At 35.4% G+C, this 25,945-nt stretch overlaps 2 protein-coding genes and 1 pseudogene across 3 annotated transcripts; all 3 read right to left on the bottom strand.

Annotated features, from left to right (window-relative positions):
* Positions 1-4,587, bottom strand: LOC120335323 (C-type mannose receptor 2-like). Its single transcript, XM_039402815.2, has 8 exons — positions 4,457-4,587; positions 3,746-3,893; positions 3,385-3,465; positions 2,323-2,447; positions 1,698-1,866; positions 1,274-1,372; positions 648-781; positions 1-251 (listed from the first exon to the last, which is right to left on the bottom strand). Exons 1-8 carry the CDS (start codon positions 4,521-4,523, stop codon positions 121-123), a joined length of 954 nt encoding a protein of 317 aa, XP_039258749.2. The 5' UTR covers positions 4,524-4,587; the 3' UTR covers positions 1-120.
* Positions 4,588-9,894: 5,307 nt separating this feature from the next.
* LOC120336525 (cytochrome P450 2U1-like) lies at positions 9,895-17,921 on the bottom strand. 2 transcript variants are annotated; one of them, XM_039404217.2, is made up of 9 exons: positions 17,671-17,921; positions 16,665-16,807; positions 15,859-15,955; positions 15,179-15,285; positions 14,805-14,908; positions 14,183-14,301; positions 13,492-13,636; positions 12,711-12,874; positions 9,895-10,594 (listed from the first exon to the last, which is right to left on the bottom strand). In XM_039404217.2, exons 1-9 carry the CDS (start codon positions 17,911-17,913, stop codon positions 10,280-10,282), a joined length of 1,437 nt encoding a protein of 478 aa, XP_039260151.2. In that variant the 5' UTR covers positions 17,914-17,921; the 3' UTR covers positions 9,895-10,279. The 2 variants fall into 2 exon arrangements, with proteins under 2 accessions (XP_039260151.2, XP_039260152.2); XM_039404218.2 differs by having other exon boundaries at positions 10,389-10,594; positions 12,711-12,908.
* A 7,669-nt stretch (positions 17,922-25,590) lies between these two features.
* LOC144420205 (U6 spliceosomal RNA) lies at positions 25,591-25,689 on the bottom strand (annotated as a pseudogene).
* Positions 25,690-25,945: the final 256 nt, after the last annotated feature.

A 25,945-nucleotide genomic window follows, 5' to 3' on the forward strand; every position in this document is an offset into this window, starting at 1 on the left:
TGTTGTTTATGGAATCTACTATGGTTCGGACTAGACTTCACGAAACCTCAATCGAAATATGTCAAGTATAAAAAATGCAATTGGACACAAGAAAATGTCGTCATCATTTATTCTTGGAAATTAAAACTTGCCTTTTTCACATTTTGTTCCAAAAAAACCGTCCTTACATTTACATGTATATCGTGTATTGCTAACCGTGCAAATTCCTCTGTTTAAACACACATCAGTACCACAGTTACCAGATGTTACATCTATGAAAGAAGATAAAGATGGTTTTAAAATAGAATGATATATCTAAATGTTACAGATTTAAATCAAATTGCAGATTTAAATTTAATAACAGTAGGGGATACGTGAACACTTCGTGATTTATGCTAATTTTAACATGATAATTCATTGTACGCTAATTCTTGTTTTTGTTTCATCTTTTAAATCATTATCTAATATTGTAGACTTGTCTAATATTGTAGACTTGATTCAGTCCTAAAATAAACGAAAAATGTTTGGCCCTTTTGGAGCTTTTTTGCTCGTATGTTTCCTATGATATTTCTGGATATATCAGTATCACAATTCACAGCGCATTCATTCTGTGTGTAGGGTTATTGAAAAAGATGCGGAAAATTTAAAAATTCAATTTAATTACTCACCCTTTTGACAGATGTACCCAGTTTTTGCTGTACATTTTGTATCAGCCCATTTATAATTGTACACAGCATGTTTCAATAAGCAATTTTCATCTTTTCCGCCGTTTGGTTCATTTTTGTCACCTGGCCACCGCAACCTATATAACAGTCAAGAATGATAAGACAATGCTATTTAATTTATAAAAAAAATAGCGCTCCAGAAGTATGTGCATCAAGATGGCGGACACCGGAACGTAGTATGTGTACACGGTTAGGGTTAGGCCATAATTTTATTCCAATTTTCCTCATTTTAGTTCTATTACGAGTTCCGTGACTAGCCAAGTCACTCCCATGGAAATTAATCCTGAAATTATGGTCTAACCCTATCCTAGTACACATACCTGATCCCGGTGTCCGCCATCTTGGTTCACATACCTCTGGAGTACCAAAAAAATTATAAAAATATTTATTTGTATTGTCAACAACAACAGCTTGCCGCATTCTTGGCATTGTATTTGAAATAACGCAATTCATTTCAGGGAAAATGTGCATTGGAAGCAAATGCCAACGATAAAATATTTCATTAACTTCTTCACATATTTGATTGACCGATTATTTGAAAATATTTGACGTAAAAAGAAACAAATCACCAATGTGCATCAGTTTTACTGATGGTTGTTCCATCTCCCCATTTCCAACTATCTTCTGTCTTCAAGTCATTTCCACTTGTCCAGTAATTCATGGTACCACTGAAAATTTAAAAACTACTAACAATCGGGTAGCAATACTTCCTACGTATATCTGGATTCAGCATCAGAGAGACAATATGTACAAGAAAAGATATATATCAAAATGAATATCAAAATATTAATCAATTAATAAAAACTACGGCCTATTATTTTATAATTAACTGTCAAAAAATAGATCACGTTTACAGTTTTAGATAGCATTTGGCATAAACTTGAAAACGATATCTTTTCCTCATTTTATGCACAACACCAGATATTAGATCCGTTGTTCTTTTATTGTAATTTGGGTTCACTATATTATAATTTTCTATGTAATAATACTCACAGTTGAGAAAGTTTTGTTGTCAACAGTGAATCTAATCCATCGGTATTAATTGATACTAAACTCTTTCCATTTGTAATGCATGATATGTTCGCTTCGGAAAATGATTTTTTCGGATTGCTCATTATTGTTAGAGCCAAATTACTGTTACTATAGAGAGTCCAGGTTAAATCTGTAAATGAAATTCAATTCAAATAAAATGCATTGCTTAAAATGAATGAATGTTAAAATGAATGTTTTGAACAACAAAACCTATATCATATGTACAACTAAAACCACTTGATTTAGTTCTTTACGCATTGGGTTGTTTTAGTTACTCTGTTAACTAACTTCTGGTGATATTATGCTTGTTACTAACTATCATCAAAAAGAGGCTTTTTTTGTTCAGTAAATATTTGAAATGATTGCACCAAATAAACTGAGGATTGTTTGCTACATTAAAAGATTATAGGGATGATCACAATGAAATATGCGCGCATGAACGTGAGTAATAGCCACTACTCCTGTCTCAGTTTCAAAAACTATAAAATGCGTCCCAACAATCTTTTTGTAGAATTGGCGCTAGCATTCAAAAGGGCAAGGTCAAGTATGAAAATGACTATATATATAACTATACATTTTAACATACCTAATTGACATACATACCGCAACCGGAGTTGGCAGTCAGTATTAAACCATTTTCCATCACTAGTTCTAGTAGATCCACAGTAGTTATTTTTATTTGAGTTAACAATTTGAGGATTTCCGGCAAACCTGACAGAAGAATACAAAGCAAATTGATGAAGTTTTTATTCACAAATAGTGTTTGGACAATTTTGCATGTTATTGCTTCGAATTTCTTATTATTTAGATTTATGATTAAAAATTTTAAAAATTTATATAAACCCATGCAATCTTACAGTTTTTGCCGAATTTTTTTGAAAACATGATTAGGGTAACGAAAATTTTCTAAGCTGAATCACACGTTCAAATAGAAAACATATATGTTTTTGTTATTTCAATATTCATAGAAAACATTCGACAGGAAATTTTGGTATTAGTTTGCACAATATGTATTATATCAGAAAACTTATATCTTTTGAAAAAATTATTGCTTTTATAAATTGATTCGTCTCAATGAAACGATGAACCGCATTCTGCTCACAATTACTGTTTTCCTTCTTAAAATAATTTAGCGTTTTATGTAACGTTAATTTATTGAAGATCAATCAATAATGTTGAAAAGAAAATTTTGGAACATCCTTTCAAATTCAGTATAATGAGAGCCGATATTTTACCGAAACTTTTTCTGTCTTAATATGAGAACACTTCAGATTTATTTGCCGATCTTTTCAACAAACTCTGTTCGCATATAATTGTAGTCTATTCTTTGCGCGACCTTTGTGACTGTATATTTGAGCATTGCCTTCTTTCTTTTAGCAAGTCAATGTTTTAAACTTAATTAATTTTTCAATATCGCCATTTTATGTTGAAATGTTCAATTACGTGGATTATTAGATAAATATACTTATATATATACGCATAAAAATTCGGATGTAAAATATTTTTGGTATATATAAGATTTCTAATATATCTAACATATAAACATCGCAAATTTCTATACCTGTTATCCTAAGAACAAAACAACATTTTACAGATATCGTTTTCTTCAAATATTCCTATTAAAAAGTGAAAACACAAAAAAACGTACCAATTGGTATATTTCAATGAATGTTCAATGTTGTTCCATTTCCATCCACTGTCATAATGCAAACCGATCCAAAGGGCCGATCTTAACAAAAATTGCATTTTCTATAATTTGATCAATGCCTTTCGAGTAAGAGTGTAATTTATCGTGAAAGATCAAATATTCGGAGACTTAACGAGGAATCGGAGAATTTATAAATGAGGTCTATGTATATATGATGTATATAAATTTCTTTCATTCAGAAATTTAACATACAACTCTCCAAAACTGAAGTAAAGCTGTTTTAACACCCACCTTTGCATATTAATATTCCCAATAAAACTAGCCCCTATGAATACAAATGAAATATTTGATATTTTCCTACGTTTGTAACTGCCTTATTGCAGCTTGAGTTTCTTCATCTTTAATCTCAACAAGCCATGCATTTCTGCCTTCACAAACAGATTTGGCAGCATCATATGTTTTTCCTTCTTCAAACAGTTCCAATCTATAGTTTCTAAAATTTGATGTACCTAAACAATAATAACTTTGCTAAATTCCGATCATTTCTGCAAAATGTGACAACTTAGAGTTTTCTCTCGATACCAGAAAAACTCTTCGCATGTTTAACCGTTGCAATGTTTTTAAGCCTAATTTGAGAATGTTGTTGCGAGTTGGTGCTTACATGCTGGTTTACAAGTTCTGCTCTTTAAAAAACTCCTGGGAAATTTACCTAAAAAATTACTGTTGATTCATTGATACTTGAATTTCATAACCACAACTAAGACGGAGGAATAGCACGCAGAACCCAAAAACAACAATCAATGTTTACAACCACATTTGAAAATCGCTTTTCGTGAAAAAAATGTTTCGGCTGCTACAGAAAGTTTTATTGTTATGTGATCTTTGATTTATTGCTATCTGCATAACTAACTTTTGTTGAGCAGAGAGAATATATAAATAGAACTTATATAACAGAACCCGCGAAAATATCTCTTGTGTCTTACGAAAAGAGTTTCATAGATTCAATGATGCTGAACAACAACAACAACAACAAAAATGGAAATCTGGTAAGGAAAAAACAAACTGCACTCACCTGAAGGGGATTGTCCTTGAATAGAATTAAAAAATCGAATCCATATAAGTAGGAATAAATACCGCATGGTATACTTTTTCTATATCACAAGAGTTTATATTATGTTTATGCTGTATATGACTAAGCAGAACGCAATAGATAAAAATTATTGTGAGAGTTTTTCATTGTAAAAATTTATTTGATCATTGATTAATGATTAAAGAAAACTCCCAAACTCAATAATATCAAATTAAAAGTTCAATATTCCGAAATATAGTAAACAATTTTTTTGTATTATCTCCCAAATTTACATTTTTAATGAAGGATGACATGATTTTCAGAAATGGACTATTTTAAAATATTATTGAACGCTAATTTTGGAGAATACGAATTAGGCTAATTGAAACACTATTCCAAGCTTGTCAATAAAAAATATACATTTTCAAAACGAGCCCAATTTACAGTTTTGAGCTCCTATTGCCAAGAAAGATTTCTGATTAGCCAGGCTTGTAGGCAAGTAGAGGTCGTCGTTCTCGGCAAATAAGGTGAGCTAGTTTCCATTTTTTCAAAAATCTCTCTTTACAAGATTATTGCGGTAGAAATCTGAATTATCGGTTATTCGAATTTAAACAAAAATTATTCTGTCAAAACCAAAACTTCGGAAAAAAATTTCTTCTGACTAAGCAGATGTGGGACAAATATTGATAATTCTCAAAATTGATAATACCTGTATTATCACGTAACCGAAAATAATCCAGAATCTTGTGTTGTTATTTTGTTTATAATAAATGACAACATATAATTTGTAAATACTTTTCTTGCTGATTCATTAATTTGGCGTCGCCTGGTTTTCCTTTCCGTAAACTGAGTGATATAGATTCAAATTACAGTGGATTGTCTCGATCGTCCATATTAAGTTTTACAAAATTGATATACTTTCAAAATTTGAAAAATAAATAGTACTACGCTGCCGTCGATCACCATTTTCGTCAAACTGCCAACCAGATAAAGCAAATAAAAATGGTAAGTTCAGAAACAAGAACGAGCAATATGGCAGCATCGCGATAATATATTTGGAACGATGCTGTTTTTTTTTATCAAATCTAAACAAATCCTACGCCGATCTGTTATAGAAGTTATTATTAAAAATGCGTAAAACCTTTGCCCTCGCTTTTACTTCCTTCTGCCATCTATTTTAACAGTAGTTAACTAATGTGACTTACAAAACGGAAACGCGTTTTTAGTCATTGGAATCGATCTAGCTATCTATACTGATGAGATGCAACCCAGTGAATTTGGTGATGAATAATACCTGGTCCAGTTCGGTCTATTCGTGATGAATACAAAATGCTCGTTAAAATAGAATTTGTGCACACGGAACTTTAACTCACCTCAGTGTATTTCCGCAATTTATCATAACACTCACGTAGCCTGAATAATATATGATATGGTAGTCAGGATAATGTTTCCTGGTAACAATACTCGAAAAAGTACCCATGAGTATTTTTTTTTATTGTCTACATATTTGGAATTCAAATTTTTTGTTAGCCGGTTCCATCACACAAATGTCATATCTTTCAGCCGGTTCTGTTACAAAAGTCATGTTTTTTTTCAGTGATGCTAACCGGTTCGCTGATCTCATAAAATTCCGTGAGACGGTTCTATAGAACCGGTGCGAACCGGCTGAATCCCACTACTGGTTCTAAGTTCTAACAGGCACCGGAGAATGGGCTCTGGGCTCTTCTTCAAGTAACATCGAGGAATATCAACATTCCATACTGATTGCTTTCCCAGTTCTTCATCCAGTAAATTCAATTCTGGAGAAAAGTCTCTAGTTCTGAACTCTATCGAGGTAAAAATTGTTGCTTGAAGCAACAGATTTATTGGCCGATGAATGGCAAGGCAACACATTCTCACCAGGTTGTAGGAAATACCTAATTATTGCTTACAGATTATTGAAAAATATTCCAATTTACCCTCAAATGAGACAATAATTCTGCAGTGACGCATTATCAGCTATCAACATTTATTTCGCAAAATGGTTATGGATAACATTGCAATAATCCCAGTAACAATTATTTAAATGCTAATTACCACTATTTTGAGAAATAAAAGATGATAGCTGGTAATGAAAAGTTCATTTACGATTGAACAAATACCGAATACACGGTTCTTATGCTTAGTGGGAATAAATTGTTCTATAATAGGCGAAGAAAGATTGAAAACCATTAGTTTGAAGCCATATTCTAATTCGTTTATACGATCTCGAAACGCTCTTTTTGAATGGTGAGGTTGAGCCTCAAAAACCAATTTATGGAATACAGAAAGTCCAATGACTTGTCATCAGCCTCCCTTTAAAAACAAAAACAGCTGGTATGGTCAATTCAAAAACAAACTGGTAGTGAATAATCCATGCATGCTAATCAAAATGGTGGTGGATGGAGCAACAGCAATAAGATATCACAGTTTTATTGCAATACATATTTATGTCCGGATTGTCCGCATTATAAACTGCATAAAACTGCGACTTGGGTGTAACATTATCTAAAGATTCATTAATGAATGGATGAATTGCGGATACGGAGTTCTTATGCATATTGAGGGAAACGTTTCAAAATAGGCGCAGAGAAGAATTTTTCGAAAAAGGTTGGAGGCCACTGCTTTAAATTCATAGTCATTTTTTTGTTTCGATCACTCTAAAGATGAGATTTTCGTATTCATCCCGGGTAAGAAAAAATGATCGCACCAATTAATCCCAGGATAATTATTCCTTTCACTTCATAATTTATTGCAAACATTTTCGTGAGAAGCGAGGTATTATGCTATAAACATCAATGTATGGAATACAGTTACCACCGCTCTTCAAATCTGAAAACATAGGAACTATAACTCAGTTTTATACCTGAACCTAATATCGACAGAATTGCCGTCATTGCTGTGGTTATGTTCAATTATGGGATAATCATTAATTAATTACCGCACCAGTAAAGTGCTTTTTTCTATTTGTTTACGTTTGTGTTTAAGTCTGTGTGGGAGCGGTTTGCTTTGTATATGGTAGTGGAATATTAACTGAAACATAGCTATGAGATGAATTGAGATAATGTTATCTTAGAAGAGAGCTTAAATGAGGTAAGTTATAGATAAAAATTAGTTATCCAAGATTATTGCAAATACTATATTACATATAATTTCGAATTATTTTTTGAAATCCGAGATGACTGCTATATGTAAAAATCATTATTTTCAAAGAAATAATATCTACGAGCAACCTACCAGAAAGCTATTGAGTTTTGTACAAATATAAAAGAGGTTAGTATGGTTTATTCAGCATTGCGAGCAAAGGAAACTTGACGCAATACCATTACCAAATCTAGCTTAGAAATTACCAAGACGTCGTCGGTCGTTGTTTTCAACAAGAACAACTGGCCAGTCATGCAAATAGATATTTCAACCCCTTTAGCACAGTTGTCCCGCTGTTCGGGGTTGAGGTAGAGACATATTTTAAACAGGCGGTCAAAATTGGAATAAAATATGGAATCCGTGCAACTTGCTTAATTCAGGTAAGTAGTATTCATGTGAATAGATAGGTTATTTTAATAATACAGGATAATTGTTCACTTCCCTTTACAAACTCCCATGTATGAAGTTGAGATAATATAAAACTCTGATTGATATGATTCTATAAAGTAGTATTCATACAAAAAGAGATTCGTACAATTGGCACAAGTAGGGCAAGAAGTTTTTGACAATTAGAAAACTGGAGTATTGTTTCAATTCTACGAACACGCGCGGAAGAAGAGCCAAATTTCTTATTTAATGGTTGAATTTGTGAGTGTCTCGTGCTGATGATAAACTTGAAAATATACCTTTTTAATCAGGTATTTCAGAAATTATCACAGAAGAGTGGGAGGACGATCGTTAAACAAAATGTGACATTATTACTTATTACTTATCGATTTTAATCGGTAAGTATGTTGATAGGTATTTGTCTGTCTGTTTGTTTGTCTGCCTGACTGATAGATGCACGGCAGCTGTGGTGCACGTTACCCATTTGCTGCGATCGTTTAACTTTTAAAGCAGAAAACGTGAACAGATTTGCTATTTATCACTGCATTCCAATCGAATATTATTTGCTTCTAATTGGCGTCCGAACTACAATTTCTTCGCCATCGAAAAAATGTTGCGTTGCTGTGATTATTTAACAGGTATTATAATGGACTTGTGTTCTTCTGAACTGTCGTAACTTATTCCAAAAAAGTTTTCAGTCGTCAGATGCTGTTGGCTGTGAACTCTCACGCGTTCATTCATTGTACTTGCTATACCTAAAGAAATTTATGCTCGAAAGTTTTTTAAAGCTAATATAATATCAAATAATATTTCGTGTTGTGTAATGCAGATCGGAGCGGTCCAGTTCTTATCTTGATCTCTATTGCACCCTCTTTCTGCGATTGCCCGATCCTAACTCCAACGAATGCAAAACTATCAGAATTTACCAGCACACAATTGATATATTATTGCCAACTCCAAAGTATGTCATGGATATATACTGTTCCCTACTGTCTTAACAGCGCCAGCGACGCGAAAGCCGCGTAATATGCTTATAGTTGGAAAATGGATTGTGATGATCAACTAGATCTGTTCCTATTCAAACCCGATTTACAACTAATAATAATATTTTTGCCTGATTGTGCCTACATTTTTTTCAAGAACTTCAGTTATGTCGGATTCACTTTACCCCATAGCTGCGGTATTTTCCTGATCGTATTGACATGAAGTGCTAAAGTGTGCAAGTATGTATATGGTAATCAAAATATATGCAGCAGCAATAAAATATAATCCTTCAACGAAGTGCTTCCCAGCCTCAGAACTCTTTCCCATGAAGAATTTTGTGTTTTCGGGGAGCAAATATAAATTACTTTGTAGGCTGTTAAGTGTATGATTTAGTTATTTAGTATAATTGTAATACATATTTTTAGACACATGATGAAGTATTCAAACTGCACATAAGTCTGAGTGCGACTTGCCCGTAACATTAATGGTATAATGAGGGAGGAATAAAGAATTCAAGAGTAGGTTGATTAAGGCATCACCAATAAATTACCAAATTTGATCGGTTGTACGTTGAAGCATGTCATTGCCTCCATAAAAAACGGTCTCATTTGGAAGTATAATTGTCTGTATTGGAGATGTATTGCATTTTCGTCTCAAGAAACATGAAATCTATACATTTTCGCGGCCAAGAACAATATATTTTTGTAGGCAGCGAGATGCGGGCGACTTTGAACTCGGCCAGGCGCGAAAAGTCTTGCGGTAGATTATTATTCATTTTCCTTGTTAGTCTATACCGTCGGAAGTCTTCCTCAAACGTCATTTGCTCGTTTCCACAAGTTGTATGCAAGTGTAGCAAATACATACATCTATCTAGCAGTTGCTAATTTGAGTCTAAATAAGTCTAGGACTCCATTTCATATATATATTTAATACTCTAATAATTCCCATATGTATCAAAGACACGTGACCATGGTTTCAAAAGTTACTTATTAAACATGTTAATTATTTATCTATTATATTAATTGCGTGGTTATTAAAATGAAGAAAAGGCGAGACTAAAAATAAAATTATGATGAATAGGATCCGAGTATTCACAAAATTGTCAAATGAATTAAAATTACTATTATAATGTCTACACTACAGTAAAGAAGTTGAAATGATCTCGGACTACACAAATTAAGTATACATCGACACGCGCACCTGAATCCAGCATTCTTGTAGGATATTGTCTATTTAATATTGTCAATCTGTGAGCTATATATTTTTATTGGAGGTAGAAATGATATTCCATCCTTATTTTTCATGAAACTCTATATTAAATTCGTGAGGACTGTATGAAACTGCAAATACGCCTTTATTAAACGAAGGTAGTGGTTTGTTCCTAGGTTTCCGTATTTTAAACTGTCTGACAATGTTTGCGAAAACCAAGAAAACGTGCATTCTTGCTATCTGTTCTCCAATACAATGGCGACTTCCAATGCAAAAAGGCATCACGTGATCAGTTGGAATGAATTTCTCGTCTTCATCAATAAATCTTTCTGGAAAAAATTCATCTGGATTCTTGAATACTTTCGGATTTCGATGAACAGCCCAGAGGTTTGGAACAATCTTCAAAAAATAAACAAATAAATAAACTTCGCCTAGTTTGACTTTACTTCCACTTTATTGCTAATTGCTAGTATTAAGTTGAAATAAATGCCTTGCCACACGACGATTTTGACTAGATTTTATCTTCAAATAAAAAAAGGATGTCTGAACAAATCATTCAACGACAAACTGTCAGTTTTCAGTGAACACGAACGAGTTTGACAGACTGTAGCCGACTGGAGCAGTATCGATATTTACCATCGAATATGTATAAATTAACAGAACCAATAAAGGGTACTCCAGTAGTATGTGTATTGTGTACCAGGTTAGGGTTAGGCCATAATTTTGTTCCGATTTTTCTTATTTTAATTCTATTACGAGTTCAGAATATACCCCCTGCCCATAGGTTTCAGTCCCTTTACACAACAATGTAAAGTAGGCGAACAAAATTAGTTACTTCCATATTGGTACAAGCACTTTTGGAGCGCCCAATAAACTGGGTAGGATAAGCAAAGAACCGCGCAGTTGATTGCTTGTTCGCACTTGGACGTGTTTCGTAAAATGCTATTGTCGTCTGGTCACTATATTTATTATCCTCTACATTGTCATATACGCCAATATCTTTTATATTCATGGAGTTAATATATCAACCGTATGGCTTATATTATCCCAATAGATAGATGGTTAGCATTCTTTAGAACAGGGATTTTCAGCTGCTGGTATTTTCATCTGCTCGTCAGATACATTAGCGCAAGGGTTCCCAAACCGCGGGCCAAATCCGGCCCACGTAACGATTTGAAATGGTCCGTCGGACTCGATTAGTGATGGGACACGCGGTGTCGCTCTTGAGTCAGAGCGAAAGATACACGCCGATAGATCGATAGGTCGGCGGTCTCCGATCGCTATCTCGTTATTTAAGGTTTACCAGCGTTGTTTTATCTATAATACGTAATAACGACAGAGCCGGAAGATTCATTCTCAAGACTCATTCCCTATTTGTCTGGACAAGAATTTCCATGAATAGTGTTTGCAAGTTAATTCTGGTTAAAATTAAGGTTGTTGGCTGTGGTTAAAACATAATTTATATGGCTGCCGGTTAGGGCCAAACATTTGGTATGTAAATACTGTTACATGCTATATGATTTGATAATCTGTATATAATTTATAACATATTGTTATTTGTCGATTGCCTTGAATTGTAGTTGTGATTTTGTAATACTCTATGATTTTATTAGTTAGCCACATGAAAGATTTCATTGCAAGTATTGTCATGTTGATTGATATTAAAAAATGACGTCGGTTTTAAGTTGAATACCACTGGGATAGGACTTATAAAGCACAGGCCCGTTGTCAGCTGTTCACGAACTATGATTCTTTGAAAGTACTATCATTTCAAGTTTGGGTCCGGACTCCGGATTGGGACACATTGTCAAAGTGACCATCGCCAGTTGAAAAAAATCTTGATAGTCATAAGCACCATTAAACCTTTCTTGGCCGTCTCCCTGTGCCTGTCATATATAACTTCTTCATAACCTCCACTAATCACTGACTATTACCCCCAAAAATTATATTTGACTCATCCTTAGGGGGCGTGTCATGAGAATATTGAGAACCACGGGACTATAGCAAGAGTGTGAAACCTGCGGCCCGCGGGCCAAATGAGGCTCACAAGGAAAAATTTTGCCGCCCTATAGGAGAACTGCAAATTTTGAATTATGTGCGCCAGCAAAACAGGTTTTTAATTCAGGTTAAACTGGTATGTGCGAGTGATTCCAATCCCTTTTCGACTTTGCGTTGCAACGCCTATGCCGGAGTCCAATTTATTATCTACGCCTATGACGTTACGATACCCTAACAGCTAGCTTGTGCAAAGCGAACAACGCATGTCATAAGATCAATACCCAAAATATTTGTGCCTGCAACTACTAGAAAGCCTATGTTGAAAAAAGATGCGGCCAGCGGTTTCACCCAGTTATTTGTATGTGGCCCTCCTGTAAGGTGTCACACCCCTAGACTATAACCGGATGACGACAAAATATTTTGAAATCCTCGGGCATATGGCCAGAAACAAATTGCCATCATCTGATTTATAAGATGTACATTGTCGAGTGTGATCCTAATGCTTAGCCATTCTCACCGTAGTTTTTGCTGGGATATTGTAACCCTGAACAATCATGTCTTCCGTCGTTTCGTGCGAAACCGCAAGTGGTGCCGGAGTCCTGTGTCGCCAAACTTCTTGTATGAAAGCTCGAGTGTACGGAAGTTTTTCTTCGTGTTCCATTGTAACCTTGCTGTCTTGGCCTTAAAAGGATTGTTTTTATAGCTTGGGCGGGAACTAGAAGAAAAAGAAAAAAACAGGATTCCGGAGAACACATTCAGCCTCAACCCTTCATATCTTCATTTCGAAAACATTGAATGGATTTCGCGGCGGCAGTAAAACTTGCGAGATAAAAAAGTAGACATTGCCCTATGATTAGTAACGAAGCCGTAGCAAGAAATTGATACCGATCTACGAACAATCGAAAGGTTTATATGCAATTTAGTTTTAGATATCAGTTAAAACAAATTGCACTAAATTGTCAGCGCATTGTTTTCATTTTGTGGCTTGACATTTCGCGTGTGGGAAATACAAATTTGTACGTGTCAGGCCGGAAAAGTTGAGAATATTAGATGTTAAAAATACTAATTTTGCTGGATCATAAAATTTTCATATTTCCTCAAAACGTCGCTAAATCTTATCGCCTTAGTGCATCGGCTGTATGTATTAAAACGTAACTTAGCTAAGACCAATCTGAAAAATTATGAATCAGCTTGAGACCTGAATGGGTGCAGAATTGACCAGATGAATAAATAATCCGACTGTAATTGCGAAAATTCTAAAGCTATTTTTGACTTAATTTTTAACTATCATTTCATACCTATTGCATTATTTAATTCCTCCGATATTTTGTCCTGACATTCAGGAAATACAGCCAAGGCAAATAAGCACCAAAGAATGCTAGTCGATGCTGTATCCGTACCTGCTCCAAGAATGTCCTGAATTATGATGATTAACTGGCGCATCTAAATATGGTTTAAAATTTTAAAATTTCTGCATTTAATATTGATGTTTAATTGGACCAATTTCCAAAAATAATTTAAAATGCTCATTGGTATTTATTTCCATTCACTCGTTACCAATTTTCAGTTTGTCAGGAATTCTAACCCGGCGAGATCGAGCAGTAATTTGTGATTACAGCGTTGTTTGCGAAGCCCCGTTCAGAAAACATTATTTACCTCAATTGAAATGTCAGAAGTTCACATTCATCATCTATAAATTGACTTTTCTGTCAAGCTAAATATTTAGAGTCTGCGCTAATTGTCAAATCACAACAATTACATACAAATCTCAAATAAGCAACTAATGCATTTAACTATACTCAGGTAAAAGTTATAGTGAATTTTAAAATATATATTAACATAAATAAATATACATTAACACTTCAGTTTTGTTGAGCAGCATGAAATCTGTTTTCAAATATATCCTAGTTGAAATGATTGTAGTGCCTTGTTTATTAAGAATATTATTTTTTAAATAAATTTCAAAAAAAGATTTTTAAAACTTCAAACCGTGAATGACTCATCTTGTCCATTGTTCATTTCGTCAAGATATTTGTTAAGGAAATCTGAATATTCTTCCTTTTTGTCTGACGAATTTTGACGTTTCTCTATTATTGATTTTATCTTTCCTTGGTAAAAATACGGAATGATACACTCTTTTTGAACCTTAATTTTATTATGTCTATTTTTTTCAATTTACCACAAATTTACCATGAATAAATAAAATGGCTTTTATTAATTTTTAAACGCTGTACAGTTTATCAAGTTTAAAGATCAAGAGTCGTACATTGCTTACCCATGTTCTTTTAAAATGTTAGTTTCATTGCTCAATTTTCCAGAATTGTTGAAAATACGAAATTTATTGTTACATGGGCTTTCATACCATTTAAATTTTGACGACTTACATAACAAATATTGAATACTATATCGACCCACTATTTTTATGGGTGACATTTAAGAGATATCGATTATGCTATAATGTGTTGACAAGTGGAAATGTCAAAATTGACGAGGCAAGGCACAACGTACTTATCATTTATCGATAAATTTATCGATATATTAAAATAATACTGCATAAATAGCCAGTTCACTCTATTTTGTAACGATCATGTTGGAAAAACATGCGCAATACCTTGCAAAAAGAAGAACCCGGATAACATGCTGGAATAAGCTTTTTTGAAAATTGAAAAATGTCTGAGGAATGGAGCAAGAAACAAGATTCCAACATCTGAAAAACTGCAATATAACAAATTTGTTAATATTACGTAACTTTGCACTTACAATTGTCACAAAGTCGTACTAAAATAGATGAACGGAGAAGGCTATTCAATTCGCGATCACCGAGAACGTGCCGTGCCAAACCAATGTAAATAACTAATTCTCTGAAAATTATATAAAAAAAACTTTTGGACGCATTAGCAATACGGGATATATAATCAAGATCACATATAAGAAAATATAAAGGTCAATATGTAAATTAGTGAATTAAAACGCTAAACAACTTACATAGTTACAACTGAAGTGATGCGACCGAGTTCTTTCTCATTATGTGGAAACCGGAATCCCATGAAAATATTGATCATAACATTTGCTGTCATGTTAGCGAGTAAATTCTGGGTAAAAATTATTATATTAGCGTTAACTCGTAGAGTACTCTCCCCAAAAGTAATTACTGCAGAAATAACAATATCAAAAGAATGAATGAATTACAAAGGATTGAAACGACATGCCTTTAACTGAGCATTGGCTGAATCTAATTTGATGGGTGATATTTTCTGGCATCGTGTTTGCATCAGTATAAAACCTACCTACTATCAGGTAGATAAAAATCGGTCGTCAAATATAATGATTGCATTATATCAATTTAATTAAACAACAAGCAAATGATTGGGAGGCAAAGTGAGAAATAAGGGATTTTTTGCTTCACTCCGAGTAAGTAGTAACATTTGGATGTTAAAATTTTGTTTCTTGCTTTTATTAGAGCAAATGTAGAATAAAATTTACGCAATGCAGTTTATTGAACTGCTAATTTTATTCGTCTGGGAATTAGCCAACTGTATTCATTTACCGCTGTAATTCAAACGAACTTGTAAATATTGTTCACATATCGTTATGTGCTATTGTCTCAATTTACTTTCAAAATGGTGTTTTTTTAGTTCATTCCCTACAATACAGAAGCTTCTTACCTGACAATCAATTTCTTCATCACCTGTTTTGCTCAAATCTTCACATAAATAGGAAATTTCTTCGAGGATTTTGTCCTCAATCATCTGCTTGCTAAATCTAAAAATTACAGAAAATAAATTTTTATCAAATTTACAATATGGAATCAAAATGAATCTTCCTGTGGAAGCCTATGGAATCTCCGAATGAATTGCGCTAAGTCAAAGGTTACTGAATGATGTGAAACTTTTGCGATCATTGCTTTGCTACTTTTTTCGGCGTCCGTAATAATATTAATAATAATAAGCTATAAACACGAAGGTCGTGCATCGATAGGTACGGCAAAGCCTTCCAGCACCGAGTTTGCTGAAAAGAGCAGTGAACAACCTTGACGGGTGCAGTCAAGCGTAAGGGAATAAAAAGTGTTATTCATTTTATACGACAATTGTTCGCGCCGTTTTCAAGCAAGGTTCCGTAAAACCCACTACTGATAGTAGGGACTAGGAGAATAAAAAGTGTTCCTGTTTAATGAAAATTTTGGTTCAAATATTGGGTCCCATAAGGCCCAATGGAGATTGAAATCGATCGATATGAGATTGCAAAAAAAAACATTCATATATTCACAGAAACAACAAAAAAAGTCAGAAAACGATTCATCATAAGTCCACTTCGTGTTCAATAAGTCCTATTGTAATTGTTTTGCAAGTTTGTTCTGGGTCTAAATGATTTTTTTCTATTTTTATAGCGTCATTTTGTAATAGAAATTGTTGAATTTGACATACTCTTGTTCAAGATAGTATTGCTAAAAGTTCTACAATGTAATAGTCACCCTTTGATAGTCTTCAAAGCAAACATTCGTTGACGTTTCCAGACTGGTCCACCGTTGAAGGTTATTGACAGCCCATAGTTTATTTCCTCCAATAACTTGATTCTTGGTCTATTCGCAGTAAGTCTCCCATTTTTAATTAAGGCCTAAAGAGAAAGAAATTTATAAATTGAAATTTGATATACTTACCCAGCTTACCCGGGTGACCCTAGCAAAAATTCAGCTTTGCTCTTTTCCCCTCTAGATCAGTGGTTCTCAACCTTTTATTTACTGCGTGTCACGTTAGTGTGTTTTACTCCTACCGCGTACCACCGACAAAGCCCGTTTTGGGAGTATTCTATAATGCGTCACTACATTCATTTTAGAGTTTTGCGCGAAGAGTATTCTATAATGCGTCACTACATTCATTTTAGAGTTTCGTGCGAAGTTTCAACGTATCAATTATATGCTGTAACAGCGTATTAGTTGCGTGCAAAACCGTGAGAAAATTTGCATCGTCTACAGTCAAAACTGAAACCTTGATTTGTCGCAAAACTCGAACGAATACACTTTAATCGGCGCTAGCCGCTTCCATGAACTGCCTAACCTAGTCTACAAATTAATTAGCCTTAAAACTTGAGATGATGCCGACTAGCATGATGTATCAAGGCGTTATGAGGGCATATACACACGCATCGACCACTCCCGCCGAACGCTTCTTTCGTATCCGATTTCTCTATGGAGATGCATTGTGAACCTGACACGTTAAACGGGCAAAAACATTCCCGTCACGTTTTGTTTTAGGTAGGCAGTAACAGGCGAGGGCGATCTCTAAAGACAAGGTCTGGTAGCGCTATAAACCCGTTCCGCAAATACATACAGTATGGGAGATATATGGATAATTATTGCAATAATTCAAAGCCGCTCGCGTACCACTTGATAAGATCCCGCGTACCACAGGTTGAGAACCCCTGTCCTAGATTTACATCATTATACTGTACGTATATCAATCATCACCACCTTATATTACCTCATGAATGGCATCTCGACTGTTCAGAACCACGCAATATTCTGTTCCGATTTGTACAGAAAATACATGGCCGTAATCCTTTGCCAGCTCAGTGTAGGTCAAAGCAGGATTCTTATTTAAAAACGGCATATATCCAATGATCGGTAATCCGGTAGGCCCAGGTGGAAGGTTCTTCTTTTTGTGCTTTCGAAGATAAATAAGAGACAACAGACAAATCAAAATTATACTAAAAATTGCTATCATTTTTATAAATATCTGTGAAAATGTGCATAAAATTTTCATATTTACCACATGTTGAACACTTTGGTAAGCGCAATAAATAAATAATCGATAGAATGAGCCTTCGGGAGTCAAATTAGCGTGGTATAATAACCCACTGTAGCCAGATTCCCAGTGATAAAAAGCCAGGTCAGGGAACAAAAAGAGGCAGGCGTTTCACTAAGTATAAAATTGAAATTTCATTTAGAAAATGTACTATAATCACATAAAAGTTTCTTCTGCAAATGGAGATTCAATGAAGAATTTTTCAGATTTAAAATACAACTAACGTGTCAGCTTTGAAACTATTCAACATTTTGTTTGAAGAAATAAATTCTTTGCAGAATTTTTTGCAAGATAAGAGTGTAAGGACATCAAATTAAGTTTCGGTATTTCGGGCAAAACTAGTAATATTAGCTGTAAATCGGGTTTAACTCAGATTCGTTGAATTAGGACAAAACCAGTTGGCCATAACAATTCTTAGTTGTTGTGCGTCATTCGCGTCGCAGGCCGTTGCGCGGAGACAAAGTTCTAATTACTGCCTCTAACAGAGACAACTGAAGTCTATTTCTTGCGTTAGTTCGTATGCAGGTTGATAATAGGAACACCCATTCACTACGACATTGCTTACAGTTACAGGTGCTATGAGGCATGTAGCAAGCTCCGTTCTAAAACGGCTCTATATCCCGAGGGTAGCCCATTTTTTAAATTGTTTATCTTTCTTCCAATCAATAAAAGGCGACTTCCGTACTGCTCTTCAATAATAGTCTTGATTTTTCCGGCCAAGTTCAAAAAACGGCACTTCGAAAATATTGGTCTCAAAACCTGGTTAAAAATTATTTTGAGGCTGTAATTGGTTGGGTCATTGAATAAATTTATTGACGCAGGAAGTCGTCTTTTAACTTGATCAAGGGCTTCTTCAAGCATGGACAAACATCTTTCCTTAACAGCCAAGATTACATGTTGGCATTTAATGGTGTTCGAATTCTTTTGAATGGACATCAAATTCTCCGGGAATTGGTGTCAAATCAACATTATGAATATATTTTTCTTAATATCAATTCACCGATGGATTGATTGATTATTTATACACCCTAATATTAAGACTTTTATAGTAAACTTGTGATCTACCTTAACAAATTACTGATAAATTTGATTATTATACAGTGGGTGAATTCAAATTGCAAAAGTATTACGCGACTATTTAACTCTAAGTGGATCACATACTGCAGTACTAATGCAACACCCAATACTATCTGTCTTTCCTCCCCCCGAAACTTCAATGACAACTGAGGGGTCTAGTATCTGGCAATCTATGCGGTGCTGTCCTCAGTTTAGTTATATATAAGTCACAACAAAATACGTACAGTACGACTCAAAAGCCAAAATGTTAAGTATCTAAGCAACACGACACGACATATGAGCGTTTGTCACAGTACAAATCTTGCTCAAAAAAAGGTGGGCAGTAGTTGAGTTTATTTCAATGTTTAAAAAAGCGAGCAAATGCTACATAAAGCTGTGGCCCGTTAAACCTGGAGAAACTATCGGTGTACTGAGAACTGTGAAAATTGTAAAAACAATATATATGTCGAGAATATTTCAGATTACTGCCTATTTTACGACAGAATCAGGCCTCGTCTGGACTGCCTATTGGGACTAACTTGTCGGACCTTTCTGATACATAAATCTGATCTGTTAATACTGCACCTTATTTGCTAAGAATTCCACAATTTAACAAAAAAGCATTCAGCCTGTCATGTAGCTGCATCGAAATCGCAGCTTTCTTCACTGTGAAGCATATTTATTGGATTATTCTGCGGCGTATTTATCTAAATAGTATATGAATGAATTCAGCGATATAACGTAGGCTGTAACTTCGTTGGTCTACAAACATTAACATTACACTGTATAAATAGTAAAACTTCGTCAATAAATCTATTCTCTATCGTCGGAATGGAATAAACCGGCGTTAAGTTAATTTGCTTCCCGGTATATGAAATAGATTAATTTGTCTTAATTCAAACAAATTTGATTCTCTGAATACGACACAGTGAGAGTGATGTACTGATAATTGAAATCTATAAAGCATAAAACACGTTTTCAAAAAATCCCAATTTATCAAATCGACAGTTCACCTCGCCGAGCAGGAAGTAATAGTCTCGTTTTAAAATGCCGATATGAAACTCGTTCACCTTTGTGCAAATTGTAAAATATTACCCACTGAAAACAGTTAGTTTCATATTTCGAATGCTTTTCTTAAAATACGAAGTTGACAAAAACCTTGAAATTCAGGTGCATGTATTTATTAGCCTATGTAAGTAGATGGATGGGTTTGTGCCCCTACACCTTCCTTTAACCATTTTAGTTTAATTAATGAAACTGAACACGACGCGGCATATGACTAAACGGTATGCAATCGCAAAACATGTATATACTACTTGACTGTAGTTAGCCGACTCGAATTTATTTATTGTCTGTAATGCGTACACAATGCGCGCTTGTTATCTCGAATACCACTAAAAATATAAATACATGCACTCATTTTGTGCCGATTTTGTATCAGTAGCAACAAATATATCAAATTAAAGCCGCGATTGCTGCCGCAGGCAGATAATTGCTGTAATTTTCTTTAATGTTCGGATAAAATTATACGTTTCATTTACGAAAAATTATTAGTGCGATTCTTCTTATTAAATTATTAAATCTTCTTCGTGGAAATTGTTATCGATGTTTCTGACGTATAACCAACTTTAAAATTAAGCATTACAACTATTACGTTCGATTTTAGAGAACAACACAAACCTACACACAGTATTAAACAACTTTAAAATATTAATTGCATTTCTGAAACAGAGAACTTTGAATACATGCCAATAGCGAACGAAAAACGCGTGCAATATTGTGAAAACGAACCTGAATCGATTTTTTTTACTTATTTGCGTGATTGATGCATTTTTGAAAATGATTTCTCATCACAGTTGCAGTAGCATAAAATTAACGCTATTCGACGACGGCGAAAGAGTAAATGAAATGAGTTTCAAGTACAACCGGGGGGACTAACTTGGTTTTCACGAGTGTTCAGCTTTATAACTCAATGGATATTGAAATGATAAACTTAGAATTTGCAGGTTCTATTTCAAAAACATTGTGCGATTTCGGGTTGATTTGGGAGCAATTTTTCAAGCCCATATAAGTCATATTATATATTGTGACTTTACAATATGTTTTCTAATTGATCCTATCTTCCGCTCCTTGCAGACACCCTTGCATCATGCGCTGTGCTATGCACTTCAGTGACTTTCAGCTATAAACATAACACAAGACCTGTTTCCATACACTGTGCATTCGATTTTGTGCTCGCTATTCTAAAATCTTACTCCTAATTCGTGACTTGATAGCTTCAACGCGACTGATCGCATTTTCGTAAACGAATACTCCAAATGCAGAATACAAAAGTATATCAAACCATACCATGCCGTCTTATTTTACCCTTTCTGATTTGATTTCAATAAACGGCAAAAACTCCAATCCAATTTTAATGAAGGGCATACAATACCAATGATGACGGACTGTAAAACAGACCAAGCAAATTATATTGGGCATGTATAACGTCTTTTTCCGTTTTAAAAAATTGATCGACATAATTTCCTCAAATTTTCCAGTAAATTGTCAAGTCTAGTAAGCTAGTAAGTCTTGGCGTTCTACGTAGTAGTATATATTTACGGTTCTATAAATTTATACAATTGGCCAGTGGTGGCGCGTCAATAGGGCCAACCGGGGCAATGCCCCGGTTGTTTTTTCGGTATAATAAAAAATATTCGAAAAATACCTCAATATCGGTTGCACAGACTGTCTACACTAGCCATATTCTCCCGACATGGTTCATTTTTCGCTCGCAAAGCCTTCGCCGAACGTCGACGGGGCGACGCCGATTTTGCCCCGGTTGCTCATTGTATATCGTAGAGACCTTTAGAGGCAGTTAGAGACCTTTAGTCCATTTGCTTTCGATTTTCCACATTCCTTTTGAGCTCCTCACTTCTTTCTGGCTTCGCATTTCTTAGCCTTAGACCTCATAATGAATAAGGTTGATGCACTACTTCGCACTCCGTTTTCGCAGCTGCCGCTGGAACAAAAAATTAGAGGTACAACGTCTTGGGCTTTATCAACCAAAAAATTGTTCACTGGAACAATCCCATGACGGAGGAAAGCGTCGGCGTACATTCTGCGCAGAAACTTGGTAAAAATAAACACGAATGGTTGTGTTACAGCGAGGACAATAATGCACTTTTTTGTTTTTATTGCCTACTTTTTGCTACCGCCCGTGACTCACGTTGGTGTAAATTTGGTTTTAGAGATCTCAAACATCTTTCCGAGCGTGCCAGGGATCATAAATCTTCTATGGAGCATCTGGACAATGCAGTAAAATACCGAACATTCGGAAATGTTATTATTGCAGCACAGTTGGATGAAGGACGCGCGGTTTCTATTCATCGGCACAACCAAAACGTCAAGAAAAACCGCCATGTTCTCGGTCGATTGATAGATGTTTTGAAATTTATTGGTTGTCACGAGCTGTCCCTCCGTGGGCACGATGAACGGGCTGGCTCTTTTAATAGAGGGGTATATTTGGATATGGTGGAATAGGTTCCATTACATTTGAACCCACGTACATTTGAACCCATGACAATTGCACCTGTATGCTATTGCACCTATGGAATTTTTTTTATTTCACGGATAGTTAAACCCATACTAACCCTAACCCATGGGTTTTAGCACCCGCATATAGATTGAACCCATGGATATACGCATGGGTTCAAATGTACATGGGTTCAAATGTACGGTCACCGGTGGAATACACTGCATCCCTAGATACAGTATTGAGAGATCATCTTGATGCCGCAACTGTTTCGAAAGGGACATCTAAGGATATCCAAAATGATTTGCTCGACTCAATGTATAAAAATTTTTTACAACATTTGGCTCTGGAAATTGAGAATTGCCAGTTCCTTTCGATTCAGTCTGACGAGACATCTGACATCACGTGCGTTTCTCAACTGGCTGTGATTTTTCGGTTTGTGAAAGATGGTAAACCTACCGAGAGATTTCACAGCTTTGTACCAATCGTTGATCGCACGGCTTGTGGGATATCGGATGTACTGAAAGAAGTGTTACAGCCTTACAACGCGAAGTCGAAATTGATAGCTCAAACTTATGACGGCGCGGCAGTCATGAGTGAGTCGAAACATGGTGTTCAAGTTTATATAAAAAAAGATTTTCCTCATGCGCATTTTTTACATTGTTATGCACACCAATTTAACCTCGTTATTAAAAATATGTGTCTTGATACCCCTCTCGTCCGTTTATTTTTTGCAAATGTTTCGGGGTTTTCTTCATTTTTTCCGTTTCGCCGAAGCGCTCTGACCTCCTTCGCCAGATATGTAGCCGCCGTCTCCCAGCTTGTGCACCAACACGTTGGAACTTCCAATCACGCGTGGTGCAGGGCGTGTCCGAAATTAGGTCTGAGCTCATTGAGTGTTTCAATGGCATTCAGAGCTCTCCGGTTTGGGACGAACGCTCTGTGAGGGAGGCGGCAGGTCTAAAGCGTCTGCTAGAAGATGGTGAGTTTTCATTTTTTCTCGCTTTTTTCTCCACAATATTCTATCACGTGGATGTATTATACGGCGCATTGCAGTCAAGGCTAATGGATGGAGCGTCTGTGCAGTCGTGTATTTCAGACTTCTGCGATGCTGTATCTCGTATCCGGGAAACAATAAAATACGACGACACATGGAGTGCTTCTTTACGCCGCGGGCAAACAACGCAGCGTTTGATTTTGTCTGCAAAGGAATGCTGTGACATTCTGGTGAATCAAATAGGCGATCGTCTGCGCACTGAACACCTTGCCGCGTTCTCTTTGTTGAACCCCAAAAATTTTTCAAAATTTGCACGTCAATTTCCCATCCATTTGTTGCCTACTGTCTCCAAATTTTACCCCATGATAAACGTGCGTAAATTGGAAAATGAATTGCGATGTATATACACCAATCAAACTTTTTTGAACATCACATCAACTTGCGCGCTCTATGGGTTCCTCATAGATAACAATCTAGTAACTACCTTTGCGGCGTCTGCAAAATTTCTGGACATCATTTTGACGACGCCTATTTCTTCCGCCGACGCAGAGCGAACATTCAGCACGCTGAAGCGTATTAAAACGTATCTCAGAAACACAATGAAGCAAGATAGATTAAATTCCTTGGCTGTTTTATCCATTCACAGAGACGTTATTTCTGGGATGCATGACTTTAATCAGCGCGTTATTGAGCATTTTGCTTCCAAGAAACCGCGGCGTGTTGCATATATGTTCAAGCAGTAGAAGTCTAGCAGCATATATATCTATGAGTGAGCGACGCATGTCCTTATCTTTGCATTAGCTTTCCTTTCTTCATAGTAACGTTTTAAACCTTATTTTAGGTTTTGTCTGCTTTCCCGAAGTTTCTGTTAATATGTCATTGTGTTTATCTGGGTAAATATTGCCTTTCCTTTTGAAAGAGGTTTCAAAATAAACTATGTCTATATTTATTAATCCTTTGACTTGGACCGGTTTAAAGACACTTTCTTATCGTTAAAAATTGTCGCTTTTGCCGATTGGTTGTTACCGATGGAATAGTTTTTATACTCATAAAATGATGGGAGAACTTACAGCGCTCATCCTGTCCCCGTAGATGGGGGTGACTTGGTCCAGCAGTAGCTTGCCCCGGTTGTCAAAATGACCACGCGACGCCACTGCAATTGGCCACCATCTGAACTAAATTGACTGGAACATATTACACAAATGAGTATTCCTCGATTGAGCGGCATTTCCTCTCTCGGTGGCACAGGCATCACAGCCTGCATTGTATTGAGTTATATGTCCTACCTCACATACCTCGGATGATAACAATAAATATACAATCATTTAGAAATTATGTTCAAACAATGGGGCTTTTTTAATTCAAAAATTATTTACTTTACTACAGAACATACAGAGGCAAAAGGGGTGACCTTTTATTATCTGGATACCGAGTTTGGCGAGTTATGAATAGACTGAATACCATAAATTTCCTTCCAACTGTAACAAAACTTGCTAGGCGTAATACAAATGTATTAACCTGGCAATGCCAATCCTTGGTTTTTTGAAAAATCAGTTTCGTCACGTTATCAGCATGTCCGAAACATTATCCAATTTCGAATAGACAAAACAACATAATATAATTGCAAAATTATCAAGAGAAAGATGCTCAAATAAATGGACGCAAAATGCAAAACGCTGTAGTTCGGGTATGCAATTTGTCAAAGTAGAATACCGGTACCAATCGTCACGATGTCATAAAATCGTGGAAGACAGCTATCACGATGTCAAAAAAATGTGTTCCCATAATTTAAAATTATACATCGACTTCTGAGATGAAATATCAGATCTCAAAGAAAATTTAGGAACAAAGAAGAGAGTAATAGCTTTGCAGCAAACAATACAATCTTTAAGCCTAAACACTGTAAATTTCAATAATTCCTATGATAATGATCTTCATAATTCAGTTTCAACGTGAATTGAAATACCAACTGATCCGAGTCACCTCTGTATTACCAGACCATGTACCGCAGTCTATACCGTTCCCTATGAAAAAGCTTCACGATTGCGCGTGTAATACTGGCACACGGGACCATCATAATCTTCTCTTTATTGTTCCAATTTTTCATATGTACACTCGAAAGTAGTACCCCATTAAAAACTTCCCACTTTCTATAAGCACGAGATCCACCGGGTTCGCTGAGCATGAGATCCGCTGATATGCCATAGGGCGCACAAATTTTGATGACGTCATAGCACACAAAAAACGAAACTCATACAGGTCACAGAAATATTTGAAATAAACAAAAGTAATAGCCTTTTGGCAAAAAGTACAATCTTCAACTACTAAAATTTTCAAAGCAATTGGTCCAGTAATAAAAGAGAAAAGCGATTTTTTTCATACCG

This window comes from Styela clava, chromosome 2 (genome assembly GCF_964204865.1).
Source record: "Styela clava chromosome 2, kaStyClav1.hap1.2, whole genome shotgun sequence".
Lineage (NCBI taxonomy): Eukaryota > Metazoa > Chordata > Ascidiacea > Stolidobranchia > Styelidae > Styela > Styela clava.

Excerpts from the sequence above, each read along its gene's own strand:
- LOC120336525 (XM_039404217.2), bottom strand. The coding sequence starts at position 17,913 with ATGATAGCAATTTTTAGTATAATTTTGATTTGTCTGTTGTCTCTTATT. Across the intron at positions 14,909-15,178 it reads ATCACTTCAGTTGTAACTAT|TTTTTCAGATGTTGGAATCT; the intron begins GTAAGTTGTTTA and ends GTTATATTGCAG. Across the intron at positions 14,302-14,804 it reads CGGGTTCTTCTTTTTGCAAG|GAAAGATAAAATCAATAATA; the intron begins GTATTGCGCATG and ends ATTTTTACCAAG.
- LOC120335323 (XM_039402815.2), bottom strand. The coding sequence starts at position 4,523 with ATGCGGTATTTATTCCTACTTATATGGATTCGATTTTTTAATTCTATT. Across the intron at positions 3,894-4,456 it reads TCAAGGACAATCCCCTTCAG|GTACATCAAATTTTAGAAAC; the intron begins GTGAGTGCAGTT and ends ATTATTGTTTAG. Across the intron at positions 1,867-2,322 it reads GCGGTATGTATGTCAATTAG|ATTTAACCTGGACTCTCTAT; the intron begins GTATGTTAAAAT and ends TTTCATTTACAG.